Source organism: Chelonia mydas, chromosome 27, assembly GCF_015237465.2.
Source record: "Chelonia mydas isolate rCheMyd1 chromosome 27, rCheMyd1.pri.v2, whole genome shotgun sequence".
Taxonomy (NCBI): Eukaryota; Metazoa; Chordata; order Testudines; family Cheloniidae; genus Chelonia; species Chelonia mydas.
In genome coordinates, this window is record NC_057860.1 from 15,224,813 (window position 1) to 15,252,475 (window position 27,663).

Below are 27,663 nucleotides of genomic sequence, written 5' to 3' on the forward strand. Positions count from 1 at the left end.
ATAAGTTTCGTCCCTCCCTAGTCCCAAGGGAGGAGGCTCCTTCCCAAGATCGGGGGTCTATTGTCCGAGGAGGAAGTATGGTTTTCAGAGCAGCTGGGGAATGATGGGGCTGCTGAGGCTCCAGACCCAGATGAATTTGATCCTGCAAAGGAAGCAGACTAAGGGCCTAGGCCAGCTTTTGCTCCGGGAGACCTGGTCATTGACCTGGGGAGGCAATGTGACCTTGGAGGGTACTACGAGAGAATCTGAACTCAAGCTTCCTCTGTGGCCTGGGAGGTTAGACAGCAGGTGAGGCTGCACCTCCCACTGCTCTTAGCTAGGGCTGTCCCACAAGACTGACACCAAGCCCTATTCATTCCCATAACGCCCATCCTGATGCAGGGCTCGGGGAGTGCAGGGCTGGGGTTGGTGAGCAGGCTGCGGGGTGCTGTGCTGGTCCAGAGGCAGCTTGGGGGTAGCTGGGCTGGTGGTGGGTAGATGGGGTGCTGGGCTGGGGGGGTGCAGGGGTGGGGGTGCTGGGCTGATAGGGAAGCCAGCGACAGTGATTGTGGGGCTGGTGTTAGGGCCCCCCCGCACCTTGAGTCTCTGCTACTGTGGGCTGGGGCCTGGGGCAGTGAGATGGGAGGCAGAGGCTGCTTGCTTGGCAGCTGCCACAGCAGCCCAGGACCAGGAGGAGGCGCTGCAGGGCCAGTGCCCGTCGTGGGAGCGCAGCTGAGACACGGCGGGCGCTCCTGGTGCGAGCACCATGTGGGTGCCAGGTGCCGGGCAGCCCTGCTCCCCACAGACAGGCAATGGCACTGCCTTATCCATATCTCTCCTAGGGGGCTTCTCCCAGTTTCAGCCTGTCCAAGCCCATCCCTCTGTGCCCTGGGGCCCCCTCTGATACCTGCCTTGCAACAAGCATCCCCAGCCACGGCCTGTTCCCGCTGCCTGCCGAGGGGACGGGGCTCTGCAGGCAGGTTTGGATCAAGTCACAAGGCAGGGCCATGCCGCTGCGCAGAGGGATGGTCCCTAGGCCAGAATTAGGGACATATTGCCAAAAGAGCCCAGTGCACCACTGACCTGGCCGCGAGAGGAGATGGCCATTTTATCTGCTGGGACACTGCCCTGCTCCACTGTGAGAGACCCCTAGGATGAGGAAGCATGGAAGGAGTGAATTTGAAAATGATTCTGGGGTTAGAAACGGGGCTCCTGGGAAGGAAAGGGGCAGAGTGGGCAGCTCAGACGTCTCCTCCACCACAGGAAGGGTTGGTCTAACCCCCCTCCCCTCCCCTCCCCACCCAACGCCCATGGAGACTAAATTCCAAAGTGCCTGAGCTGAGCTTGCAATTTCTGCCAAACTGGTGGGACAGGACAGGACATGGGGCCTTAACCAATCAGGGGTGTAGCCCCCACCCCTATGCAGAGTCCAGATCCTCACCTGTTCCTGGTATTGAGGGGGCAGCAGCCCTCAGGATGAGGCCAGAGAGAGTCACTTCGGTCAGCTCTGCGTGGGGGGGTGGAGCATGCAGGGAACGCTTTGATTTTGACAACATGCAGGTTTCAGAGACACCATAAATCCTGGAGCCAGCCCTGCCCAGCTGTTACAAAAGCAAAGCCTGGTCACCTCTAGCTACACAGTGAGAGCTGGAGGCTCTCTAAGCGTTTGGTGAAAGGAACTTATGACTTTAAAAGAGGAAGGGAGGAGGATGGGAAGAGGGGAAAACACCTAATGTCCTAAACAGCAGGAGAGAAGGCAGCAGAGGTGGGCAGGAAATGTGGGGATGGGAGCAGAGCCTGAGGGAGATGGGCATTTGCTGAACGTGGGGGTTAGGGATGGAAAAGGACAATTTGCTGACGAGGCAAACTGAGTGACAGTGAGTCGAGTCAGAGCATCCTGGGCTTCGCTGCTGCCACCCTATCTTTCTGCGCCAAATCCAGCTCCGAACCGGATAGGAGGGGTACCCCATGGGGAAGGAGATTTTTGAGGGGATGAGACACTGTTGGTCTCTGACCCTGTCTGGCCATCATCAGCAACCCGCCTACAGCACATTTGTGATGGGTACATCCAACCCCCAAAATATGGGGAATGGGAGTGGGATTTGCTTATTTTCTCTGGGCTTATTTCATAGCATTTGTGAGCTCTGTCTCTCCATGTATGTTTGCTCAGTGCCCATCACCAGGCGGCTCCGACCGGTCCCAGAACCTCTGGGTGCTGCTACATAATATAAACACTATTTCTAAAGGCAAACAGGTAATCCGTGAACCCTCCTGCAGCCCCATTCCCCTCCCAGCAGCCCCTGTTACTATGATTTTTATTGCAGATAGCCTCAGCAATGTGCAGGGTGCTTGACAAGCAAAGAAAGAGTCCCTAGCCCCCATGGGCCCAGTTCAGCCTCTCTTATTCCCGCTGGGTTGTACCGCCAGGGAGGAGTTCCGTTCCAGAGGGCTTTTCGCAGAGTAAGGTGCCACACACCCAGTGAGGAACTCCCTGCGGTGTTGAGAGAGGAACAGCAGCAGAAGGCTGGAACAGGGACTAGATATAGGGAGTCACCCCTGGCAGAGCCAGGCCCGTTTGCCCTCAAACGCTAAATAAAGGAGTGAGCAGAGCAGGTGCGAGAGACGAGTCCAGCCTGATCAGCCCGAACAACAGCTCTTGGGAGGTAACCAAGTAAATCGCCCTGCAGGAGAACCGTTAGGAGCAAGACCGAGGGAAGTCTGAAGGGGGAAAGTCTGGGACAGGGCTGCAGAGAAGTGGACTGTAGCCAGGGAGGGATCGAGTTACAGCATCTGGCAAGAAGCCCCTAGCAGACCATCTCTCTTCTTCAACGTCTCTGCTTTGTTGGCCTGAGCATTTTGCTTTCCCTGTTTTTTTGGGTCTATGCTTGTGTTTTCTAAAAGGACTCTAAAGCCATCCCTGCCCCAAGGACCCGGGAGCTGGGAGCTGCATCGGTAACCTGCCTCCTGAAGAGCTGGCCAGGAAGTGAGCTGTGTGGAGGCATAAAGTGCTGCTTAAGAAGCTGAGCCTGTGAATGGTCTGGAGACGGGGAAGAAGCCTTTTATGGTTGCCAGCAAACCTCAAGCGTCTTCTCACCACATCTCCCTCCTCCAGCCCTGCACTTCCCCACAAACAGACACAGCCTGCGTCTCCTGGAATAACGCGTCCAGCAGCAAGGCTGACTGCAGCAGGCCCCCCCATTCTGTGAGGCTTCAGGAGCCAGCTCTGCAGCTGCAGCAACATGAACCTGAAAACTGTCCTCATCCTCTTGGTTCTGGCGCTAGCCACAATTTTCGCTCTGGTTTGTGTGTTGCTGACTAGAGGAGTGAAACCAGCCAGCTGTGAGCCGCAGACCCTGAGCACCCTGCAGGGAAAGCACAGTGACCAGAGCCTGGTCTTTGCTGATCTGACGCCAGAAGAAATGGTGCAAGTGGTGACGTATCTTCAGGAAAACCTTGGGGTGCCACTGGTAGATGCCTCTCAAGCAAACCCTTCTGATAACTGCATTTATTACATTGATGTGCAGCTCCCCACCAAGGCAGAGGTGCTGGGGTTCTTGGATAATGGGGGCAGGCGACCCCCCCGGCAGGCGCTGGCTGTGGTGTATTTTGGAAACCAACCAGACCCGAATGTCACGGAATACGTGGTGGGTCCCCTGCCAAAGCCGACGACTCACAGGGATCTCACAGTGCAGAAGTATGGAGGGAAGCTGCCGTACCACCGCAGACCAGTGACTGAGAAGGAATACAAGGCTATTGACCACTTTGTCTACCAGGAGTTCTCCAAAGCACCAAGCTTGCTTAGAGAGTGCTGTGATTATGATGGGACCAATTTTGCCACCCTCACCACGGTTCCTCGGGGGTTCCAGTCAGGAGATCGTGCCACCTGGTTTGTTCTGTTCCAGAATGTGAATGGCAGTGGCTACTATCTGCACCCGGTGGGGCTGGAGGTGCTGGTTAATCACAGCAGCCTGGACATCTCCCAGTGGAGGATAAGCCAAGTGTTCTATAATGGCCAGTACTATCAAGACATGGAGCAGCTGGAGATCAAGTTCATACAAGGCCAAGTGAAAGATGTAAAAGTTAAGAAAGTCCGACCTGATGAGGAATTTGGTTCCATGAGGCCCAGAGTAGTCCCCATGGCACCAGGCCCTTTGCAATATGAGCCTCGTGGGCCCCGCTACAGCATCCAAAACAATCAAGTCATCTTCCAGTCCTGGAGTTTCGCCTTTGGGATGGATGTGAATACAGGACCACGTCTCTTTGACATCAAGTTCAAAGGAGAAAGGATTGTCTATGAGCTGAGTCTCCAAGAAGCCCTTGCTGTCTATGGCTCTAATTGTCCTGGAGGGATGGTGACCAGATACATGGATGGGAGCTTTGGCATCGGCAGGTTTGCTTTTGAGCTGGTCAGAGGTGTTGATTGCCCCTACACAGCCACCTATGTGGATAGACACTATCTAGTTGAATCAAAGACCCCTAAAGTTAATAAAAACTCCTTATGTATTTTCGAGCAGGATGCTTCGGTCCCGCTGAGGCGCCATTACTCCAACTTGCAGTCCCTGTACTATGGGGGTCTGGCTAAATATGCTCTTGTTCTTAGAGCCATTTCAACTCTCATAAACTATGACTACGTTTGGGACTTCATATTCTACCAGAATGGAGCTATTGAAGTAAAAATCCACGCCACTGGATATATCAGTTCCTCCTTTTCCTATGGCACAGGCACTGACCATGGCAGTCAGGTTGGGGAACACACCCTGGGGACAATGCACAACCATCTCATCAATTATAAAGTGGACTTGGATGTTGGAGGTAGGTCTCTTTGCATGTGCGCTCGTGCGCTCTCTCTCTCTCTCTCTCGTGCCTGTGCATTGTGAAGGACACCCAGCACTGCGGTGCTCTTTGTAGCTATGACAGGTTTCAGAGTAGCAGCCGTGTCAGTCTGTATTCGTAAAAAGAAAAGGAGGACTTGTGGCACCTTAGAGACTAACCAGTATCGTGGAAACTGCAGAAGACCTATTTGAGCATGAGCTTTCGTGAGCTACAGCAGTCTTCTGCAGTTTCCACGATATGCTATGCATCCGATGAAAGCTCATGCTCAAATAAACTGGTTAGTCTCTAAGGTGCCACAAGTACTCCTTTTCTTTGTAGCTATGGGGAACCACATTCTGGGAAGAGCAGCCCAAGGTGGCGCAAAGGGGGCTTCTGAGTTCTGGGCTTGGCCAGGGCCTGCCCATCCCCCAGTGTAAATTAGAACCTAATTTAAGGCAGATTCCCACAGCACAGAACAACTGCAACACAAAGGGATCAGGCAGCCATCTCCTTTCCCACCCCTGGGTCACTCTGCCAGGAGTGGAGGGCGTAGGAGTAGTCATTACACCATCCCTGGGTTGCTCTGGGATCTGCCCTGTGCTGAAATGGTGTAAAGAAGCTGGAATGCAGCAAGAATTGGGGCCTCTGGATATAAGCTCTGCGTTCTATAGTTTGTACTTCAGGGAGCTGGCAAGGGCTCCTCCCCATAAAGCGAGCTGGAGATCAGTGTAACTAAGTGGCACAGAAACTCACCAGAGCAGCAGATAAAGTGGAGAAGCCAGATTAAATTAGAAAACCTTCTGGATCAACTTCCATAGGAAAAACATAAAACTTTGGCAGGTTTAGGAATTGAGGACACAAACTTTGCTGACTGCGTGCCATAGATCTTGGATGCAACCGCCTCCCTGGGGGGAGGAGAAAGGATTCAGCATTGAACATGGAAGAGTATAACTTAACTGCCTGTGGGAATAAGAGGCTCGGACAGATTCACTCCAATCCACCTGTGGGGGCATGCATTAATTCTGCACAGGTAAGAGGCCACTGTATGTAACAGACCTACTGAGCCCCAAAGGGGATGCTTGCAGGAATCAAACCCAGCTATTCGAGTAGGATATAGCATGGAAAACAGATTACTCTTGCTAGTGACTTTGTGACTTTCTGCATGAACAGCGTCGCATGACGAAATACCGACCATACTTAGCCACATGCCAGTAAAGCGTCCAATTAACCACTAGGTGGTGATTCTCAGCATCCCGATAGGTGTGAGCCTAAGTAGCGGAGCATCCGCAGAACAAGTCCCAGGCGCATTCTCAGCACACAGGGGACAGCCGCTACAACGAGAGTCAGACACACGGGACAGCTGGCAAGAAGCTGAAGCTTCAGTGCCGTCCTGACTGCCATGGCATGACCTGGGGCAGGAAGGGTTCAACGGCAAATACCCCTGTGTCATGTGACTCCTGCGAATGCTTTCACACCCATGGAAGAGTTAACTTGTGAAAAGGCAGCAGCTGTTGGAAGCTTCTAGGAACAGTTTCTCCCTCTGGGCATTATCAGCCAGCAAGTCTGATGATACGATGCTTCTAACTTGGGTTGCATTGGCTGAAAGCACTTGGTGTCCTCCTAGAGAGCGGCGGGGCAGAGCTCTAGCTCCTGGCTATATTCCACTGCTAATTTTCTGTCTCCCTTCTGGACTTTTAAACTCTCTTGAGCCAAGCGCAAGGTATTTTACAACTAAAATTAAACATTAATCCTCTCAACAAAGATGGCTGGGCCTCGCCCCTAATCCACCCATGAAATGTCATGAGTCCCATGGGACCAGCACCTCTTGGAAGACTGGACGATAGACTCTTGAAGGTTGCACAATTAGAGGATTGGAGGGTGAACTGTAACACCTTGCTACCCTCGAGGAGTTAGATGGCTGAACGATCTAAATATCGACTGGTGATACCTATGAAAAAATATGTGCCTATTAAAGGACTACCTCTATACTCATGTCACAGACAGAGGGTGGCAGATACACCGTTTAGTGGTGGAGCTGCCTGAAGAGACATCATAGAAATATAGCAGGTGATTTTGAAACACAGTCACTGTGTAGTAAGCCCTGTGCGATAAATCTCAGGTCCCCATGCTAGCTATAAGTGTTGAGAGAGGAGAACACCCTTTTTCCCAGGAGTTGTGGGGGGGAATGACCTTTCCCCATTTCCCACATGGCTGAAGAATGGAAAGCAGTGGAGCAAGGAGGAGTTTCCAAGAGGACGCAAGTAGTTCGGGTGCACAGCAGGGTGGGCTGGGGATCCTCACCCTGATGAGTCGATCCAGGAGAGAACTCTAGAATTTTTCATGTCCCAACATGCTAAGTGAGTAGGAAGTTCCTTGTTCTGTAGTACTGTCAGCTGCTCCTTTGGAGGGGGTGGTGTTTCCTCTCTGCAATAGATTGGTTCTGTTCAAGATCTTTCACACAGTTCTTCTTCACTCCTGAGTGAGCTGCAGGGCCTGCGTCTGTAGCTTGCAGTTTAGAATGAGCCAAGGCCTGATTCTTACAACCTATGGGGAAGCCCAGGAGGCCAAAGGTGCAATTTCTCAGAGGTTTTCTCTTTGCTTTGTAGGAACCAAGAATTCTCTGGTGGCTCATGACATGACATTCGATACCGTGCAGGCTCCTTGGAGTCCAGAGCACCAGATACAGAGGCCACGGCTCACCAAGAAGGTCCTGGACACAGAGGACAAGGCCGTGTTCCCACTTCACTCCAAGATCCCCAGATACATCCACTTTGCCACCAACCATAAAAATAAGTGGGGTAGCCAGCGTGGCTACAGGATCCAGATAGTCAGCTTTGCTGGTGACCCTCTGCCAGAAGCCAGTTCCATGGAGCGGTCCATCAGCTGGGGGAGGTAGGTGTTTACATTTAGAAATTAAGCAATTCCTGCTTGTGCTTAGAGAATTGCCATCCCTCTCTGGGTTGGTGCCATGCTGGGACCAGTGGCTGCAAAACCGGGGCTGTGGGGAGCAGCCCCCAACAGTGCAGCAATGGGCCTGCAGCCTCCTGCTTCAGGGCCTGAGCCAAGCACTGCTTGCCTGGCAGTAAGGGGAACCAGTTATTCCACAAGTCCCGCTATGAGGTTTCTTGAACCTTCCTCTGAAGCATCTGGTGCTGGCTGCTTTCAGAAATGGGACACTGGATTGGATGGACTCTCCAGTCTGACGCCAAGGTAAAGGAGGGTATTCAGTGCTGGCCCGTTTCCATCCAGCCTTACTTGGGCGCAACAGGAATGCTGTGGTCTGATTGATATACCAGCTGGGCCTCTGACTCCGGCTCTCCCACCCTGTCCTGCTGGGGTCACACGGGAGTCACTCTGGGGCAGCAGGGATGTGAGACCCCGAGAGATGGATCCAAAGCAGAAAGTGACTTGGTGCAAGCTCTGCCGACGGTGTTTCCCTCTCTGCCATTGCTCAGCCTCTGGACGGGGCAAGCCCCATACAAGGAGGGAATATGGCCACAGGGAAATGATAAAATCCCTGCGCTGAAATAGCATCCAGGGCTGGGACAAAGTGGAGGGAAAGAGGCCAGGAGTACGGAGCCGCTCGCTCCCCCTGCCCAGCTGCTGGAGCCTGGGGAGCTGTGAGTGAAGATAAAAATAGACTTTAAAAGGATCCAGGCACAGCTCCCATGGTCACCGTGGGCTCAGCCCCAGAGATGGAGGCCCCCATCTTGGGGGGGGGCCTCACCGTGGGCTCAGCCCCAGAGATAGAGGCCCCCGTGTGCGGGGGGGTACTCACCGTGGGCTCAATCCCAGAGATGGAGGCCCCCATCTGGGGGGGGGGGCCTCACTCTGGGCTCAACCCCAGAAATGGATGCCCCCATCTGAGGGGGGCCTCACTGTGGGCTCAGCCCCAGACATGGAGGTCCCTGTATGGGGGGGGGGGGGCTCACCGTGGGCTCAGACCCAGAGATGGAGGCCCCTGTCTGGGGAGGGGGGGGCTCACCGTGGGCTCAGCCCCAGAGATGGAGGCCCCTGGTTGAGGGGGGACTCACCGTGTGCTCAGCCCCAGAGATGCTCCAGGCTATTTTGCTGATGACACAAACCCCAAAGTATTTCGAACCCCAATTTCCTTTCCCCTTTGCCATGGCTCTTTGCTAACTTTGTCCTTGCTCTGTTTGGAAATGGAAATCAACGGGCCATGCCATAGCCCTGGGCAGTGGGGCTGGGGCTACCTGCCCTACAGGGGAAAGGTTAAACAATTAAAAGAAATATTCTTGGCCTTTAAAATGCAAGAGAAAAGTGGCAGAATTGCTTCTCTCCATAGTCGTTCATTGATTAGAAGCTGGAGCCAGACAAATTCAAGTTAGATAGCCAACCTGTCATATACAGGAGGGATAGATAGATAGATAGATAGATCTTATAGTCCCTTCTGGCCTTAAGTGCTATGAATCTTGATGGTTGTATGCAGTATCGCTGTAGCTGTATTAGGGAGACAAGGTGGGTGAGGTCCAATAAAGATATTATGCCCCCCCCCCATCTTTAGGTGAATCTAGACTGTTATTTAACACCTACATGTTGAGTCTTGTCCTCTTGAGCAGTGTCCCTTTAACTTCAGTGTGATGCCCACTGGGAGGCAGCAATCTGGGGCTCACAAGGTCCATGTAGCCAGAGCTCTAGGGTAATCTCTCCAGCGCTTGCTGTCATGCCCCAGACTGCACCCCTCCACCACACAGCCTGTGCCAGATCCTGTCCTTCGTTACTCATCTGTCTGACCGTGTGGTGCTGATGGTTTCATGGCCCTTCCATTTCACATCCTCTCCCCTGGTATTCCTGCCCCTCGTCAGCATTTGCAAGTGTGGGGTGGGTCCTCTCCCGGCCTGGGGTGCTCTCCACTGACGGATGCCATGCAAGGGGGACCACTACGCTGCTGATTTGCAGAGAGGGTGTCTCACTAGCGCTCCGCCCAGACAAACACACAGGGCCCTTTACGAGCACTAACTGTCTTAATTGTCACACACCCATGGAGGCAGGGATCATTATTGCCATTCTGCTGCTGGGGAAACAGGGACAGAGAGGAGAAGTATCTCGCCCAGGCTCAGTCAGCAGGGAAGAGAATCCAGGAGTCCAGGCTCCCAGCATGGATGTCATCGCTCAGTCTGCATGGGGAGAGCAAATCAATCTCTTCTCTCTGCTCATTAGATACAAACTTGCTGTCACCAAACGGAAAGAGAAGGAGCCAACCAGCACCAGCATCTACAACCAGAACGACCCCTGGACGCCCACCGTGGCCTTCGCTGACTTCATAGACAATGAGACCATCGTAAACGAGGTGTGTGGGGTTCTCCTTCCACTGGGGGCTGCAGCACCTTCCAGGGGAGTGTGCAGGACAGACAGACAGACATACACACACAGCAAGCAGATGGGGAGCCCAGTCCACGGGTGGGCAGACACAGTGCTGGCTAGAGCAGTTCATGTCACAGCCATCAGGGTATTCCCTCATTCCCTGTGTGCGTTGAAGTGTCTGCTGGACCAATGGTCGTTGTTCAGTGGTGTTTACAGAGGGTCTGCCCCAAGTGTGTTCTCCTAACTAGCAGTTCTCCTGAAATAGCCCAGTGATGCATCTCTTCCTCTTCCAGGACCTGGTTGCCTGGATTTCTGTTGGTTTCCTGCATGTCCCGCACACGGAGGACATTCCTAACACGGTGACTGTGGGGAACGGGGTCGGCTTTTTCCTGAGACCCTACAACTATTTCAATGAAGACCCCTCTGTTCACTCACCTGACGGCATCTATTTCAGAAGTGACCAAGACCCCAGCAAGTGTGAAGTTAACCATGTTGCCTGCCTGTCAAAGACTGCCTCGTGCTCACCAGCCCTCCCCTCATTCACCTACAACGGCTTCCAGAACCAGGCAGGTCCCTGAGCCGCTGACTGCAGGACCTTGCCAGTGTGCTGGTGATCGACTGTTCCTTGGGCCATGTGCTCAGGCTTCCATCGGAAGCAGCAGTCACCTCTGGCTCACTGACACCCATAGATCTGTAGATGGTTTATATGTAGCTGAATAGTCAAACTGCTTACAAAAACGTCAGTGAAAGAGGATGCTCTCTCTCTGATCAAACATAATTGCCGTACTCTGCTGCTGGACTGACATCAATAAAAATGCACAAGTCCTAGACAAAGCACTGAGAACAGACAAGGAGAAATCTTGCACTACCCAGAGCTGGACTAGATGAGACCCCTGCAGCATGTCTTATTTAGCTTCACTTTTTTTCTGTGATTCCCTGTTCGCTGAGTACATTTAGGGCTGGATTTTCAAAGGAGCTCAGCTCCCATTTAGGCACTTAAATAGACCAGTCAGAAGTTTCCTAGGTGGGAGCTGAATTCCTCTGACAATCTGGCCCTTCAAGTGGAGTTCTGCAAAGTGATTCTATCTAGATGGCAGCGTGGGATTTCTCAGCATGCAGGTGACTGAGGCTGCTGCATATCCTGTATAATGCAGCCCACAGAATTGTGCAGGGCGGCACGTGGCTGGCCTCATCCCTAAGGCCACAGGGATTGAGATGGAGCGTTGCATGCTGGAATCTCTTGCACCTCTGTATTAAAGAGGAGAGGTGGCTGCAGTCTACTCCATTGAATGCCAAGTAGGTGAAGCAGTCAGGTTCCTGACATGTTGCCAACAGGGCCCTCAATTGGGCAAAGTTTGAAATACCTCATGTCTAATTAAAGTTTTCCCAGGTCCCTTTTGATTCAACAGATACCTAGTGATCCGGTGCAGAGTTGCAGTTTATCTAAGAGTGTATATAAGAAAGTTAGACACAGAAGCTGTGCAAACTCACTAGACATGGTCTGATGTAGCTGCAAGCAAAGCATTCACTTGTAAGCATCTGTCATCTTCTCACAGGCCTACCATGGAGCTCAGGGTGGATGTGCATTCAAGACCAATTTTTATTTCCTGTCACATTTCTATATTGCTACAAGCTCTGTATCCTCATTGGCTTAGATGTATGTCAAAATATTACAGATGTCAGTACGTTCACCTATATTCAATAGTTAGACATATGTCCACATTACAAAACACAGGAAAAGATATGCTATTAATACTGAACCTAATAAAAGGTCAGTTACAGCAGTGTCCTTCAGAAAAGGTTTTAAAAAGTGCTAATGGCTTTAGAAATGTCCTGCTTTTGTCTCCCATTTTGTGTTGTTGTAAGGCACTGGCTCTCAACCTTTCCAGACTACTGTACCCTATTCAGGAGTCTGATTTGTCTTATGTACCCTAAGTTTCACCTCATTTAAAAACTACCTGCTTACAAAATCAGACATAAAAATACAAAAGTGTCACAGCGCACAATTACTGAAAAATGGCTGACTTTATCATTTTTACCCTATAATTATAAAACAGATCAACTGAAATTAAAATATTGTACTTAGACATTTCAGTGTATAGTATATAGACCAGTATAAACAAGTCATTGGCTGATGAAATTTGAGTTTGTACTGACTTTGCTAGTGCTTGTTATGTAGCCTGTTGTAAAATTAGGCAAATATCTAGATGAGTTGATGTACCCCCTGGGAGACCTGTGCGTATCCCCAGGAGTGCGTGTACCCCTGGTTGAGAACCATTGCTGTAAGGGAGCAAAGGCACCTTCGGGTGGAAGTGTGGTCCAGCGTGCCGGACGCTGGGTGGGAGGCAGAAGGTATGGGTTCTGTTCCCAACTCTGCTTATGACTCAGTGTGGGTAACCTGGGAGGTGTCACTTGACCTCCTGGTGCCATGGTTTTCTCTGCTGTAAAAGGGGCATGAATCGATAATGCTGACCCTGTATTGTAAAATGTTTTGAGCTCAATGGATGAAGGTGATGAGCGTTCCCACTGGAGGGAGGCAGGGCTGAAACAGACCCGGCAGGATTTTTGCAGAGACCCAACAGGAGGGTGTAGGACAGCGATGACTTTCTGTGTCCTGGGAAAGGAAGGGGCAGGAGGGGGGAATGCACCAGGCAGACTGTCAGACAGCTCAGGCTATGTAGCAGCAGACTGCAGATGGCAGACAGATGTTCAAGATGGGCCTCAATGGCTGGTGCAGTTCGGGGACTGCCAGTTCCATGGGGAGGTGTTAGGGCATTGGCTGGCATGCTCATTTGCATGGAATTGCCCAGAATGCCCCTTGTTATTTCACTGCCCAGCTGGTGGGAGAACAGCCTGGATGGTTTGAGTGCTAGGTGGATCCATGCAATAAGGGTTGATAACAGTCCCTTATTTTTTCATCTTGGTACAACAAGAGTGGGAGTTGCTGAGTGCGTGATGGTGAATGGAGGTGAGTCCTGTTAATAATTAATTATAATAATAATATCAGAGGAGAGGAAGGGCAGGGGCACTAAGAAAACAGTCCCTTATTTTTAAAATACAATGTTGGCAACCCTTTCTCCAGGCTTTTCGGGTTGGTTTTGCATCTGTCTGCTAGCTGGTCAGGAGTCATTTGCTGAGGGGTCTGGGGGATTTGCAGTCTCTGTTGGGTCAAGGGAGCTGGTGTTCAGAATGGCATTCCTTGTCTAATACGCTAGCACTCAAGTGCTTTTCAAACCCAGACCTGCGTAGGATCCATTTCCTAGAGATGGGCTGGAACCAGAACCCCAGCTCCAAACACTCTCTCGGATTCAGGCCTAAACTTTACTCCCTGACTCCAACTCCTAACACATGGGGATTCCGCTGCCTGTTTGCTATGAACTGGACGAGATGATCTGGGGGGAGTGGGAAGAGGTGCTCCCTTAAATTGTCCTTCATTTCTCCTTCCCCAGGCCCTGGCCGTCAGTCCTGACTCTGGAGCCTGTCAGCGGTGCTGCAGAGCTGGCTGGTTGTGGGAGATGGGGGCTCAGAGACGCTGATTGTCATTAAAAGTGCATTGCAACACACTGGAAAGCTCAGAGGTGGAGGAAAGACCTGCCCTGGCCTGGCTTGCTGTGAGGGGGTTGCAAGATTCTCTTTGCAGCATTCAGCGCAGTGACAGGAAATAAATGCTAGGTTCTGCTCTTGGTCCTCAGATCCCCTCTGTCCGCGATGAGGAAGTTTCACTCCCTTAGGACACTGGTGGGCCGCTTAATTGTCTCTCTAGCACAAACAGTCAGGGCAAGAGGGGTCAAAGGCTGAGCACCAGGGCCCAGCGCTCGGCAAATCCCAGAGCAACGGTCCAGCGAGCTGGAACGTGCTCCCCAGCCACTTCCGGTAAGTAGGCCCAGGCAGAGTGGCTGGCTCGGGGCGGGCAGTGCTGCGGCCCGGGGGCTGGGGCGTATTCCACGCTGGAGAGGCTGCTGGGAGTTGTGCTGCAGGATTGTGGAGTGGCCCCAGCCCTACTAAGCTGAGCCCTGCACAAAGCAACAGGCCCCTGCGCTCCGGAGCTGAGGAGCGAAGTGCCCGCTATTCCCTGTTGTTATGATGACGGGTTTTCTCGCCAGGCTGAGGGGAGGGGGCCCTTGGCGCAGGCCCAAGGAAGCGTGGCGCCTTCCCTTTAATGAAGGGGACTCTCCGTGTTCCTCCGCCCGACTCTGCAGGGTTCTGGGGTCAGGGAGAGGGTTGGCCTGAGAACAGGTCATCAGCCACCTTCGAAATTCCCTTGCTCTGGCTGCTTCCTCCGGGCTCGATTTGCTTGGGACATCACAGCGGTCACCACAGTAGCCAGTCGTGCCGTCACTATCAGAGGGGGAAGCGGCCATGGTGCAAGACCGGTGAAGACGGCCCCGCCGTCCAGGCGCAGGAGAACCTCGCGTGCGAGGGGGAGGAGACTCACAGCTGGCAGAGAAGTGGAGCTGGCTTAGCTCCCAGCATGAGGATGCCACCTCTGCTCTCCTCCTTTCCCCCCTTTCCCGGCAGGCGGCAACCCAGCTGCTTCTGAGCTCTGTGGCGCAGGGCAAGAGCGCAGTGGGGCTGTCTGTGGCCCAGCGTGTGGGAGGCTCAGCCCCCCCTCCCTTGGGTTGCCTGTTGTTCCCTGAGGACTATTTGTTCAATAGTTGATTGTGATTTGTAAGGAGCCCGGTGGGTCGGAGGTACACAGAGCAAGGGGCAGGTTAAAGGGCTCTGGGAGCAGCACATCCAGGGCCCCAGAGGCATGAGTTCTCCAGCTGTTCTGTATCTGTGCAATAACTTTGCTACTGTTCCACGCACAGGACTTGTGCTGGGACTGCTCTATGGACCCAGTCCGTTGACAGCAAAGCACTAGCTGGAAAGTAAGAGACAAACAAGTGAGTTAATGTGTAACAATTGTACTAAGCCGGGATTAATCAGCCCTGGCCTTGGCTTTTGTGGAGAGCAATCCTCCTAGCTCTGAATCAGAGACACGGACCCTTGTCCAATGGCCCCACAACCCTGCCAGACACCTGCAGGGCCTCGGAGCTCGCGCAGCCCAGCGCCGTGGGCACAAAACATCTGAGCAAGTCCCATGTGCCCTAGCACTCGCTTCTTCATAGCGGGGCTTGTCCCAAGGAACATATGCCAAACTGGAAGGCGAGGCCCCGGAGTCCGGTGGGTTTGTGTGTCTGAGGGTGGGGGAGGCCCATGTCTGCCCCAAGGCACAGATGGTTGACCATGGTCAGGGTTTGGCCTTGCTTTCGAGACATTGGTCAAACCACACATGCGCCCTAGCCTGGGCAGCCCCATGGGAGAAGCAGGGGAGTCTGCCTCATGCAGCACCTGCCTTGACCTCTCAGGGGCTGGGACATTCGCTGGGGCAGCGGGCCCGGCCTGAGAGCCTGGTGGGCTGCATAAGGATCTGCAATGCTTTCCCCATCTCTCGAACGGCAGCACTCCTCCGGCCCCGTGAGGAGCTCTGGGCGGCTGGTGTGAAGGGCCGGTGGAGCACCAGGATGTGTGTGCAGCGCAGTGGCCGTGTGAGTGTATTTATACCGACGGTCATGGAACCCCGGGGCTGGGCCGGGGCAGTTTGCTGCCCGGGGCAGGAAGGGACTCGGGGATCTGATGGATCACAGCCGTCGAAGGTCAGGATTGGTAGGAGGGCGTATTGTGCTGTGGGCTGAACGAGAACAGAGCCAGTTCCAGAGCCCATTGAGACGCAGAGCATCTCCAGCTGCTGGAGGCCATGAAGACCCTGACCCTGGGCTGACGGCGTCCAGGCGGGGGAGTCGTTTGTGAGGTGGGTTTTGTGGGATCGGAGCTGGAGGCTTTCTATAAAAATGAGCCCTCGGAGCTCCCTGCTCTTGTCTGAGAGATGTTTTATGGCTGCTGCGTTCAGGGGATCCCTGCCTGGGCCCGGCCTGGCGCACGGGGCACGCAGCGATGGGCCCCTCTCTCGGGCTGCTTTGTGCTCATGCAGGGGCACGTGCAGGGCTCTGTGCTCTTTGCTTTACCACGAGGGCTGCTCATTATCGACTCCTCCTCTCTCCTGGGTGCTAGTTCAACCCCAAAGCCCTGACCAGGCACAGTCCGGATTCCCTTTCCCCAGGAGCAGCAATGTCAGCTCAGCTCTCTTGGCCAAAGGGCCCCTCGGTGAAGTTACCCTGAGTCTCCCCCAGCTCTAGGCTCAGGACTGCGTCATGCTGATGACTCCTATGTCCCATGCCAGAGGTGTTTGCATTTCAGTGGCAAGAGCAGTTATCCCCAGTCTATGCCCTGTCGGAAGGATCCCTGTCTGAGGAATCAGTGTATTAGGATGATTCCTCCTTTAATAGAAGAACAGACAGGCCATATGGAAAGCAGTTTCCTTTGCAGACTCCCGACTGGCTGGGAAAGATGTCACTCCCTCCCGGAGCTTTGCCGGCTGACAGGGGGTCTGCAGAGATTATCCAGTAGAACAGTCCAGGAGTTGGTTCCCACGTAAGGGCCAGTGCCCAGGAGATGAGAGCGGGCCAGAGTAGCTGCCCGGACAACGGCAAACGGAAGGCGTGGAAAATACCTGTTGGGGAGTGGAGGAGACGTGCTAGAAAAGTCCTTGCTGTTAGGCTCCTCCCTGCACAGGAGGGAACAATCCTGCCTTCGACCCCAGGGTAGGTGGTGGACTAGCTGATTACGGCTTTTCCATCTCCAGTGTCTGTGGTTCGGCTGTTGTACACCGCTCACAGGTGGGGGGAGTTAGCAGCAGCAGCATCCTTTGCCCCACCTCTGGCCTCTGAGCATCTCACCGTGCTTTAAAAACATTGGTGCACTGAGCCTCGCGCTCTCCCTCCTGCCCCCATCCTCATCCCTGAGGTCCTGCTGCCAGGGGAATCACGAGGCCCTGGGAGTCTTTAGAGCAAGAGCTAACAGCTGTGCTCTGGTTGGACCGCAGGTTACTGGGCTCAGTCATGTCCCATGGGAGGGAAGTATAGGTACCCGTACTGCAAAGGTCCCTGTGGGGGGCTGGCCTGGCACAATAGTCCATTCTGACCTTCAAGTCCATGGGCCTTGTCTCACGCTTCCACCATCTTCGCACCACCTCTGATGGTGCAGTCCCTCTGGATTTATGCCAGAGCAGACGAAAGCAGAATCAGGCCCCATGAGCTGGAGAAAGCAGAGGTATGGAGGGGTCAGTGGTGGCCGTAAATGGGATGCTCTTCTCTGAATGATCCCTGCCTTCCGCACATGGCGAGCCAGTCCCTGGGGAGGCCCACGTTCTCAGAAGTCCATCACTGTCTGCCCAGGGTGTTTACCGGATTGGCCTGCCTGGACTCTGCTCGTTGCCCTGACGCAGGTGAAGGCTGGGAGCGCACTGCACTAACGCTGCCAGCCAAGACCAGCTCCTCGCTCCACACCACTTAGTCCCCCAGAAGGTCCTGGTGGGCCGGGAGCACTTTAGAGTAAATATTTGCCCAGAGGACACAGACAGGCTCTCTGACGGAGGGGCTGTCGCAGCAAGTGCAGATGCTGGGAGCGTTTCCCAGAGCCCACATCGCTGATCGTGTGATTGGACACTAACCAGAGCCCTGGGAATCTCCGGGAACATGCTGTCCCAAAGCCAGCGATCTGGCCGCTGTGGTTAGTGGAACAAAGGTTGGCAAGAGGCACTTGGGCTGCAGTGAGGTTTTGTCATAACTTGTAACGTATTGAAACCCTCTGGAGCAAGAGGAGCTGGTGGTTCTGATGCGGTTGGTTTTTTTCCTCCCTGTTTATTATTGTTTCATATGCCATGGATCGGGAACTGTGGGTGCTTTATAAATAGCCTGAAGGTTAGTCCTCCTTTCCTGGCATACGTCAAGGGCTCTGCATCCTCCGCCCAACGGCTGCTTCACAGCATCCTGCAGCCATCGCTCCTTGGCCAACGAGCCCTGCACAGCTCCGTAAGCACTGTAGAGCTGCGAGAGGATGGAGCCAGCAGCTGAGGAACCAGCATCACTGGAGATGCTCAGAGCTGGGACAAGGCAGCGTTCACCCTCCAATGGGGGTTGAGTACTGAGGAAATCAATCTCACCCCGAGGCACGTCCATCCCACACCCAAGGAGTCTACAGACAGGGACACTTCTCCTCTTTCTCCGGCGCTACACACAGAGGTGTTGCAAGCTCCCGCACGTAGGGACCTGCAAGTCCCGGCGTGCAGCCATTAAGGCGCATGAAACGTGGCCACACATATGCTCCCTTCCTTCCTATTGCTGTGCTTCCCTGGAGAGTGGGCCCCATCCTGTGGCTGCAGGGCCTCTCCTGACTCCCCTCGGAGTGTTAGTGGGAAGCCCCATCTCCCCCCCAGCAGCCCAGAGGCTGTGGAGTTCAGGTCTGGGCTGCGTCCCAGCCATGGGGCCCAGCATGCAGAGAAGAACCTGGGGCAGCTGGAACTTCACGCTCAATCCTCAGGGGGTAAAACAAAGCATGAAAGCCCCTGCTCCTCCCCTAGAGCCATGGGTTGATTCCTACTCTGTGTCCCTTCCTGACTCGGGGGCATGGGCCAGACTTGCAATACCATTGAGCCAAGACCAGTTTCCTTAGATGCAAGGAGAGATGAGCTCCCCGCAGATGGGAGCACAGAGCTAACCCAGGTGAAACTACTCCAGCCCCTGCTCTGCCCTCACCCCCTTGAGTGCACCCCCTCCACCCATGGCCCGGCGTATGCTGGGCCTGTGTGAACTGAGTTGAAGGGTCTCAGCCCAGTTCCTACTGGAGAGGTGTCCACACCAGTAAAACCACACGTACCAGTGGCACCCTCAGCAGAGAGGCCACGGGTTGAACCGGCCGTGGGCTCGGCGTGCCTGCCTTGCTCCAGGGCAAGGATGAGGCCGGTGGGTGGAGCGAGGAGCGTATAGGGAGAAGACACTTGTGGTGCCACTGCCCCTCCAGGGTCTCTCGTGCCTGGAGAACCCGCTCAGGGCTGAGGAAACAAAACCGGGATGGGGAATGCAGGTCCTGTGACCCATCCAGCAGGATGGGCCGCCCCCCTGCCCCCCGGGTTCAGAAAGACGGGGGGTAACGGCCCCAGAACACGTCCTTCGGATCTCAGAGCACCTTGCAAAGGAAGGTCAGTGTCGTCACTCCCACTCCAAGGGGGTGAAACTGAAGCATTGCTCGGGGACGTGAATCACTTGCAGGGCAGGGCAGGGCAGGGCAGAGCAGAGGGCTGAACTCCCTGCTCCTGGAACCTGTGAAAGGCTGAGTTTGAACCCCCGGAGAACAGTAGTAGTGACCAGGAGCAGGGGATTTTCTCCCTGTGATGAGTTCTCATTGGGATGCAGGGAGGTTTGGGGGCAGTGGCCAAGGGGCAGCGTTTGCCTGCGACGCGTGCGCCAACATTTGTCAGCCAGCTTGTCTCATGAAAGACGAGGAGGCCCATACCACGCCGCGACCCCTGGGGAGAGTGCACGACATAACCAGCCACGATGGAGCAAGAGGGGCTAGACTCCGGCCGGCGACTGGAAGGCCGGGGCTTCTCTGGTGCTTGAAGGAGGAATTTGGCTCTGGCAGGCTGTGCGGGGTGATCTGCAGAGGATGAGGAATCCCAGGCATCCAAGCCCAAAGCGCTATCTCCTCAACTTGCAGTCAGAAGGAAACTTGGACCGAGACCAGGCCGGCTGAGGCCGATATTACAGCACCCTGGAGGCCAGGAGGAATCTTGTGTTACCCTGGCAAGAAGCTGCATTGCTCTCAGAGGCTGGATGGGTTGCAGCTGTTCCTAGCCCTGGACAAATGTTCCTTAACGCTGAGAAACTCCACTAGAGCTTCCAGCAGGACGTGGGGCCCGGATGTCGGCTCTGGGCCCACCACGGCACAGACTCCGTCTCTCCTCTGGAGGAGGCGCCTGTCCCACACCTGCTGAGGGGCTCAGGGCTAGCCCAGAGCATGGCACTGCCTCCAGCCTGGGCGCTGCTCTGCCCCTGGGTGCGCTGCGGGGTGCGGTGTCTGGGTTGTCAGCTAGGGTGACCAGATGTCCCGATTTTATAGGGACAGTCCTGAGGTAGAAAGCTGGCTAGATTGTCGGGCTCAACGGGTAGTGATCAATGGCTCCATGTCTAGTTGGCAGCCGGTGTCAAGTGGAGTGCCCCAGGGGTCGGTCCTGGGGCCGGTTTTGTTCAATATCTTCATAAATGATCTGGAGGATGGTGTGGATTGCACTCTCAGCAAATTTGCGGATGATACTAAACTGGGAGGAGTGGTAGATACGCTGGAGGGGAGGGATAGGATACAGAAGGACCTAGACAAATTGGAGGTTTGGGCCAAAAGAAATCTGATGAGGTTCAATAAGGATAAGTGCAGGGTCCTACACTTAGGATGGAAGAATCCAATGCACCGCTACAGACTAGGGACCGAATGGCTCGGCAGCAGTTCTGCGGAAAAGGACCTAGGGGTGACAGTGAACGAGAAGCTGGATATGAGTCAGCAGTGTGCCCTTGTTGCCAAGAAGGCCAATGGCATTTTGGGATGTATAAGTAGGGGCATAGCGAGCAGATCGAGGGACGTGATCATTCCCCTCTATTCGACACTGGTGAGGCCTCATCTGGAGTACTGTGTCCAGTTTTGGGCCCCACACTACAAGAAGGATGTGGATAAATTGGAGAGAGTCCAGCGAAGGGCAACAAAAATGATTAGGGGTCTAAAGCACATGACTTATGAGGAGAGGCTGAGGGAACTGGGATTGTTTAGTCTGCAGAAGAGAAGAATGAGGGGGGATTTGATAGCTGCTTTCAACTACCTGAAAGGGGGTTCCAAAGAGGATGGATCTAGACTGTTCTCAATGGTAGCAGATGACAGAACGAGGAGTAATGGTCTCAAGTTGCAGTGGGGGAGGTTTAGGTTGGATATTTGGAAAAACTTTTTCACTAGGAGGGTGGTGAAACACTGGAATGCGTTACCTAGGGAGGTGGTGGAATCTCCTTCTTTAGAGGTTTTTAAGGTCAGGCTTGACAAAGCCCTGGCTGGGATGATTTAACTGGGAATTGGTCCTGCTTCGAGCAGGGGGTTGGACTAGATGACCTTCTGGGGTCCCTTCCAACCCTGATATTCTATGATTCTATGATTTTTGGGTCTTTTTCTTGTGTAGGCTCCTATTACCCGCCACCCCCATCCCGATTTTTCACACTTGCTGTCTGGACACCCTATGCCAGTGCTGTGGGTGCGGCCAGATTATGCTCCTCACTCTGAACAGCCAACCCCAGAAATGCAGCATTTCGCCCTGCGGGGCTGTGTGGGACTTGGACTCAGCTACCAAGGAGACAGGGGTCCTTTGGCGGGGGGAGGAGCTGAGTTGGGATCAGAGTGACCCCAGGGTGATTGGTGTCCCCACTGGGCAGGAGCTTCCTGAAGGGAGGCCATCATCCAAGCAGCGGGGTTTGCATGCCGGCAGGACGCAGCTGGAGGGCATGTGGGGAATGTGGTGTATGGGCGGATGCAGTGTCTGAACACCTTACGCTCCGCAGTGGCGAAGCACCTGCGGGATTTCAGGGTCTCTGGCTTTTCTCCCTTGGCCCTCGCAGTGCTGGGTCGTGATCGAGGAGCAGCTGCACTTACAGATGTTGTAGCCCTCCGGCACGCACGCCAGGTTCCTGTGGACGTGAGCGGAGCCAAGCCTCACGGCCAGGCGGAAGGAAGGCCTGGGCGCAGCACGCTCTCCATCCCGGGGCTGTTTGAGCGGAACGAAAAGTTCCAGCGGGTCATTTTCTGTAGATGAAACCCAGGCCCCGTCCGTCACTGGGTCAGTTCCCTATTCACTCGCTTCCCGCAGCTGTGCCCAATGGATCCAGGCCAGGCTGCGTGGTCTGAGAGGGGCAGGAAGCTAGCGGCCAGGCTCAGGGCTGGGAGGTAGACATGGTCGCTCCCAGACATTCTGGGTGGGTACCATGCTGGGTGCTCAGTGGCTGGGGTGTATGGGCAAAGCTGGTGCCTTGGGTGCTGCCGGCTGGGGATGGGGATGGCGGGGTGGAGTGGGAGAGGTGCTTTGGGGACTGGCTGCATGGAGGCATTTCTGGGCATCGGCCCCTTGTCCTGGCAGCAGCTGATTGTTTTCTGATCAGAATCTCTCAATTCTGTCTAGAGCGAGGGAGGGAGAGACGAGCGCCCCCCACCTCACTGCACCCCCCACCTCCTGCAACTTGGCCGGGAAGGACAGCTGGGGAGGTTTTTTCAATAAAACTGGAAGAAGCTGCTTCCCAGTGACTCTCAGGGTCTCCCCTCCCCCTCCTGTTTTCCATGTGGAAACGTCACAGGGCAGAACTCTTACTGGGACGTTGCCAAGAAAAGATATTTTTGAAGCTGAAGCCAAATTCCCTGGCATGGTCCAGAAAGGCTCTCGCCCAAGGACTCCAGACCAGGAGTGTTTAGCAAAGTCATTTTCTAAGCACCGTTTCTGTGCACGTGTTCATTCCCCTTTGGAGCAGCTCTCACAAGGCCCCTCAAACTCTGCTCCTTGGTAGGGGAGGCACCAAGCCTGGGCTCCGAACGCAGGGCCAGAGACCGAGGGGTCTGGGCGGAGGAACAGGAGGCCCCTTGCTAGGACGATGCTGCTGATTATTTTGTCTTTGTGCTGTGATAGCGACTTGGGGCCCAGGTCGGATCGGCGCCAGTCACAGCCCAGAGAGACTGGCATGACCCAAGGGGCTCACAAGCTGCTCTCCGCAGTGAAGGTGGGGAGGTGTTGGGTACAGCTGGAGGCCGGGGTCTGCTTCTCCTCTCACTCCGTCAGTTTCACATTCTGACTGCTGGGGGGCTGCTAGCCACGAGAATCCCCAGGGCCCATCGTTCCCGGGGGCCTGTCACAGGGTGGCTGGTCCCTTTAAGTGAAGCAGGCCCAGCTCCCGTAGGCCTGCACAGATGCATCCCAGGTTGAGCTGATGAAGAAGGCGGGGCAGCATCTGGGGCTAATAAATAGAGAAAGGCAATTTTGACTGGGGAAAAGCGCCCTGGGGGTAGGAAAGGGCAGCTGTAGGATTGGTGCTGGCTGCCGGCCACCCGCCCGCCCAGTGGCTAGTGCTCCTGAAGAGGAATGGGGATCTGAGTGGGAGAGCCAGGCCTGGGCGGCTGAAATGGGCTGGGACTTCCTGCAGAGACAGAGCAGGGAGGGGCTCCAGCTAGACAGGCCTGGGACTCGAGTGACCAGAGGGAGCTCAGACTGGGGAGACGCTGAGCAGAGCCTGGGCTGGGCTGGGCTGGAAAATGATGCTGAAGCTGGAAGCCAGGTGGACCTTGGGGAGCAGGGGCCGTGCCCAGCTGGGGCCTGGGGTGCAAGCCTCCTGTGTTTTCTTTGAGCTCCTTGCTAATTAACTGGAGCCCAAGATTTGGGGGCTGTTATTTGACACATGTTCCTGGCGCAGGGTTATTGAGGAGCTCTGAGAACAGAACTGATGCAGCAGGGCCCCCAGGCTGTGGGTGGACACTCTGGAAGTGGTAACAGAACGGGGACAAACAGCCCCGCGTAAATGCATTCAGACAGGGCCCAAACCTTCCCCGGGCTCAGCGTCCCCATTCAAACCAGGCCACCCCAACTCTGCTCCCATTGTTGCTGGCCCGTTTGGCCTGAGGCTCAGGGTGTGGCAGGGTCACACGGGTTGCACAGGGCCATGGGCTCTGGGACTTAAAACTGCCTGATGGGAATGTGGAAGCTAAAATCCCCGGGCGATGTCCCTACACTCTCTCTGTGTGCGGAGACTCCACAGCTCTCAGTGGCAGAGCCATGGGTGGCCGGAGAGCACCATGGTGGAGCTGAGATTCCTCCGTCTGCGCAGAGGCTCTTGTGCTAGTTGGAGGGACATGGGACACACGCGTGTTCTCTGCATTCTGTGGTGAGCACGAGGAGGGGTTTAAAAAGTGGTATTTACTGGAGAACAAGAAGCCTCGGCCTCTAGGGCCTTCACAGTACAAGCTTTACAAACACTGGTGCTAATCTCGGGTCTGGCTGGTCTGTGCGGAGGGCATGGGATTGTGGGTGTCTTTCCATCGCCTTGGCAGTCTGGGTTTCTAGGGCCAGCCACAGGCTCATTCAGACCCTGGTGCAACTTCGAGAGGCCTTGAGGCTGCTGTGCTGGATCCGTGCTTGGCTGCGTTTGTGGAGCAGGGGCTCAGTTATGGCTCATCATGGCTGCCCTGCGCTGAGCTCTGGGGCCTGTTCCCCGGCCAAATACCGAGGGATGATTTATTTTTCCAAACATCCCCTCAAACTGCTCTGCAAATCTCCTCTATGTTCATGGGGGCCCTGCCCCCAGCACCTTGTAGCTGAGGAGAAGCTGCTGCGGGAATCCTTCTGTTCTCGGCACCATTGCCGAAAAGAGAGGGGGAGAAACCAAGTTGTTAGCATCTAGAACCATGTAGTTATCTCCTGCAATGTTGGGGGGAGGGAAAAAGTGGAGCAAGTGGACCTATGGAAAATCAGGGGGGCAAATCAAAGTCTAGGGGCGGGGAACTGCAAATGGTGCCCCTGCTTGCGTTATTCCCTTGTGAGCCCCAGAACCCACCCCAGACTCGCCAGCTCCCACTGTTAAAATATCCCGAGCCAGGACCCCAAATCACGAGCCTGGCTTACAAATCATGAGATTTTTTTAAATAACTCCTTTTGACACTTTGCCTTTGGGGATCACGTTTCCCAGCTTCTCTCTGTAACCAGGAGGCCTAGAACCTTGCATTATATTTTAACAAAAGCTGAGATTCTCTCATGATCCTCTGACTCCAGGAGCTGGGGCTTTAAGAAAAGCACCAACTATTGCAAGAGCTGGTACCACAGCTCACACAAGCAGCCGCTTGGGAGCAGGGTGGCTGGGGTTTAGCTGATGGTGAATTCAGAGGTTTAGCGGGTGTCCGGCCGCACCGTGTCCATTGCTTATGAGCAGGGCCCAGCTCTTGGGGACGTGATCCTAGCCTGGGACAAGCTGGCCACAGCTGCGTGGTTCAAGGCTCGTGACCTGAACTTTCTCACTGAGCGGAGATAAGGGCTGCGTTTCACCGACTGGCACACATGAAACCCTCTTGCTGTTTTCCCCTGCTTGCGTACGTCAGCGTGTTTTGGTGCAGAGGAGTTTGGTTAGCTAACGTCACGGCTGTTTGGTTAGCATCTCCCCACAAAGTTGCAACAGCAGCGATAGCCGGCTGGAACCTGCAGGCAGGTGGGGGGAGGCCCCCGTGCGAGCGCTGCGTTAGTCACAGAGCAGAGATGGGCAATGCTGCCTCTTGTGCAGTGGGGCTGATGCCTGTGACAGCTGCTTCCACCCTGGGCCTGTCCCTGTCTGCAGCTCTCACTGTCCCGGTGGTGCCAGTCGCCCCATGATGGTTAACACTGAGCCACTGCCCGACTTCCCAGAACCTCGCCAGCCTGCTTCCTGACACCCAGAGCCCAGGGGCCAACTCTCCCTCCCCTCCTGGGGCCAGACCCGCCCTAACATTAGCCCCATTGCTCTCTGCGCTGCAGTAGCAGCTGCGGGGGGATGCATGTAAACTACAGCTCAGCTCCCTAATTGTCTCCTGCCTTGAGTGCTCAGCCCCCGCCGCTCTGTTCTTCACGGCCCCCGCCCCCACTGGCTGAAATGCTGCTGTTGAAATGGTTCCCTCCCTCCTGGCTCTGACCCAGTCACCCCCCTTTTGAAGGGCCATCAGCTCCCCATTGCTCTGTGCATCAGGTCTGGCCCTTGCCTTCAAGGCTCTACATCACTCGGCTCCTGCCTGCGCCTCTGCCCCTCCGTAATGGCTGCCGTCCCAGAACCAGGGGCCCAGCCACCCCCCGCCTTCCCGTAAAGAGGGGAGCCTGCCCCACGGCCTGTGTGAACCACCCACGATCATCCGTGTGCAGCCTCATCCACCCCTCCCGCTCCCGCGCTGCCGTTAAAAGCCCAGAATCTCAGCGAGCGCACAAGCTGCCCTGGCGTTGGCCCAGGTTCTGATTCCTGCTCGTCAGCGTCAGAAGGGACCCGGTCACCAGATATAAAAGCACTTGTTCAGCACTTGACAGCGAATCCGAGTCCTCCGCATGCTAATGGCACGTGGTTGCAGATACCAAATCCATAATTAATGCTTATCAGGAGAGCTGCTGATTATGTGGTTGGGGCAGGGCTGCCCTTCTTCAACAGCATGGCTGCAGGGGAGGAGAAGCCAAACTTAGGGACAAGGGTGTCAAGAGTTGAGTATATTCCCTTTGCTTCAGATCCCAATGATCCTTCTGGGTTTTATTTTCTAGTATAAACAGGTTCCACCTTTGCCTGAAACCCATTTCGAGGGCTGCGTGTCTCAGATTCTTTGTCACTGCATCAAGTGGGGCAGACTGGGAGCTTTTGCAGGATGCCAGGGCCCAGGGCAGGGCGGCAGCAGCCCAGTGCAGATGCAGAGCTGGCGGCCTGGGATTCGTGATTAGGAGTTGAATCAAATTGGTTGTTTCTCTGGGCGTCTGCTGTACTCTGGGAAGTCCAGCTCTTCATGTAGCAAGCTAGAGAGTGAGGCCAGATTCAGAGATGGTGTCAGCAATGGGACTCCACTGCAGTGCATGGGAGTTTTACCACCCCCTGCAGTGGGAGCAGGATTGGGCCCTACGCAGCGCGCACCCTCCTGTGGGGGTGCAGCCCTGTGTCCTCCTCCTCCGCTGTGCCCTGTGCCAGGGCAGCACTGGGCCTGCGGGAAGCGAGGGAGTTACTGAGCGAAGCGTGCTTGGTGCTCAGCGTGCAACTGTGCTAAAATTTCTAGGGTATCTGGACGCTGAAGCTCCTTTGAGGCCACACAAAGCCCAGCAAAGTGTCTCTAGAAACGCATGATCACAGGCCAAGCGCTGGGGAAGCCTGACTGTCTAGGGCCATTGGCAGGTCCTTCTGCAGTTTGGGGGGATACTGGCCCAATAAGCAGAGGCTGGTCCAGTTCCCAGTTAAATTACAGGGTAGTGCAAATGCCATAAAGGTGCCCATCCAGCTCTCGGCTTTCATCCTGCTCCCACAAATGCTGGGTGAGAATCAAGCCCAAGCGACGGTGACACCTCTCTCCAAAGTGCAGAGCCCAACAAAGGGCCTGCTTGACCCCTGCTACGCTCCAGTGACATGCCAACGTGACCCCACGGGATCTCTGGGACAGTGTAGCACTGACTCAGGCCGGAGCGCGCTGTGCTTTGTGCCACTCGTGTTACTATCAGTCCTTCGAGCTCTGTTCAAATAATGTTCTTGACACTCGTAATTAAAAAAATGAACAGTACCGTTGTGGTTTGCAAGCGACAGGCGGCAGCGGGAATTATGCCCAGGCTGGGTTCAGTTTAAAATACAAACCCGAGTGATTTTTCCGAGGCTATTCCTGTACCGTAGCCAGTAGCGTGGTGTTGCAAAGGGGTAACGGTGCCCTCGGGTCAGCGGCTGGAAAACAGCGAGCTGGTTTGTCAGCCTCCTTTTCTCTTTTACGCAAATGGCTCTAAACATATTTGTATCAACCCCCCCGTGATGCACCTTTGATCAATGGGGGTTTTGACAAGAGTGTTTTGAGTCCAAAGATCAGTGCAGGAGCCAGCAACTTACAGGCTGCAAACAAGAGCCTGGCAGGGTATAA

General features: G+C 54.7%; 1 protein-coding gene across 3 annotated transcripts in view; it reads left to right on the top strand.

Annotated features, from left to right (window-relative positions):
• The window catches only part of AOC3 (amine oxidase copper containing 3), a 32,031-nt gene extending 18,240 nt beyond the window's left edge, over nt 1–13,791 (top strand). The window contains exons 2-5 of one of the 3 annotated variants that reach the window (XM_007054742.4): nt 3,219–4,791; nt 7,398–7,683; nt 9,973–10,102; nt 10,410–13,791. In XM_007054742.4, coding sequence (XP_007054804.3) covers nt 3,219–4,791; nt 7,398–7,683; nt 9,973–10,102; nt 10,410–10,694 — 2,274 coding nt within the window. In that variant the 3' untranslated portion in view covers nt 10,695–13,791. Of the gene's footprint in view, nt 1–3,218; nt 4,792–6,645; nt 6,859–7,085; nt 7,149–7,397; nt 7,684–9,972; nt 10,103–10,409 lie in introns of those variants that run through there. The other 2 variants (XM_037887159.2, XM_043536914.1) reach the window with 2 other exon arrangements.
• The last annotated feature ends 13,872 nt before the right edge of the window (nt 13,792–27,663 follow it).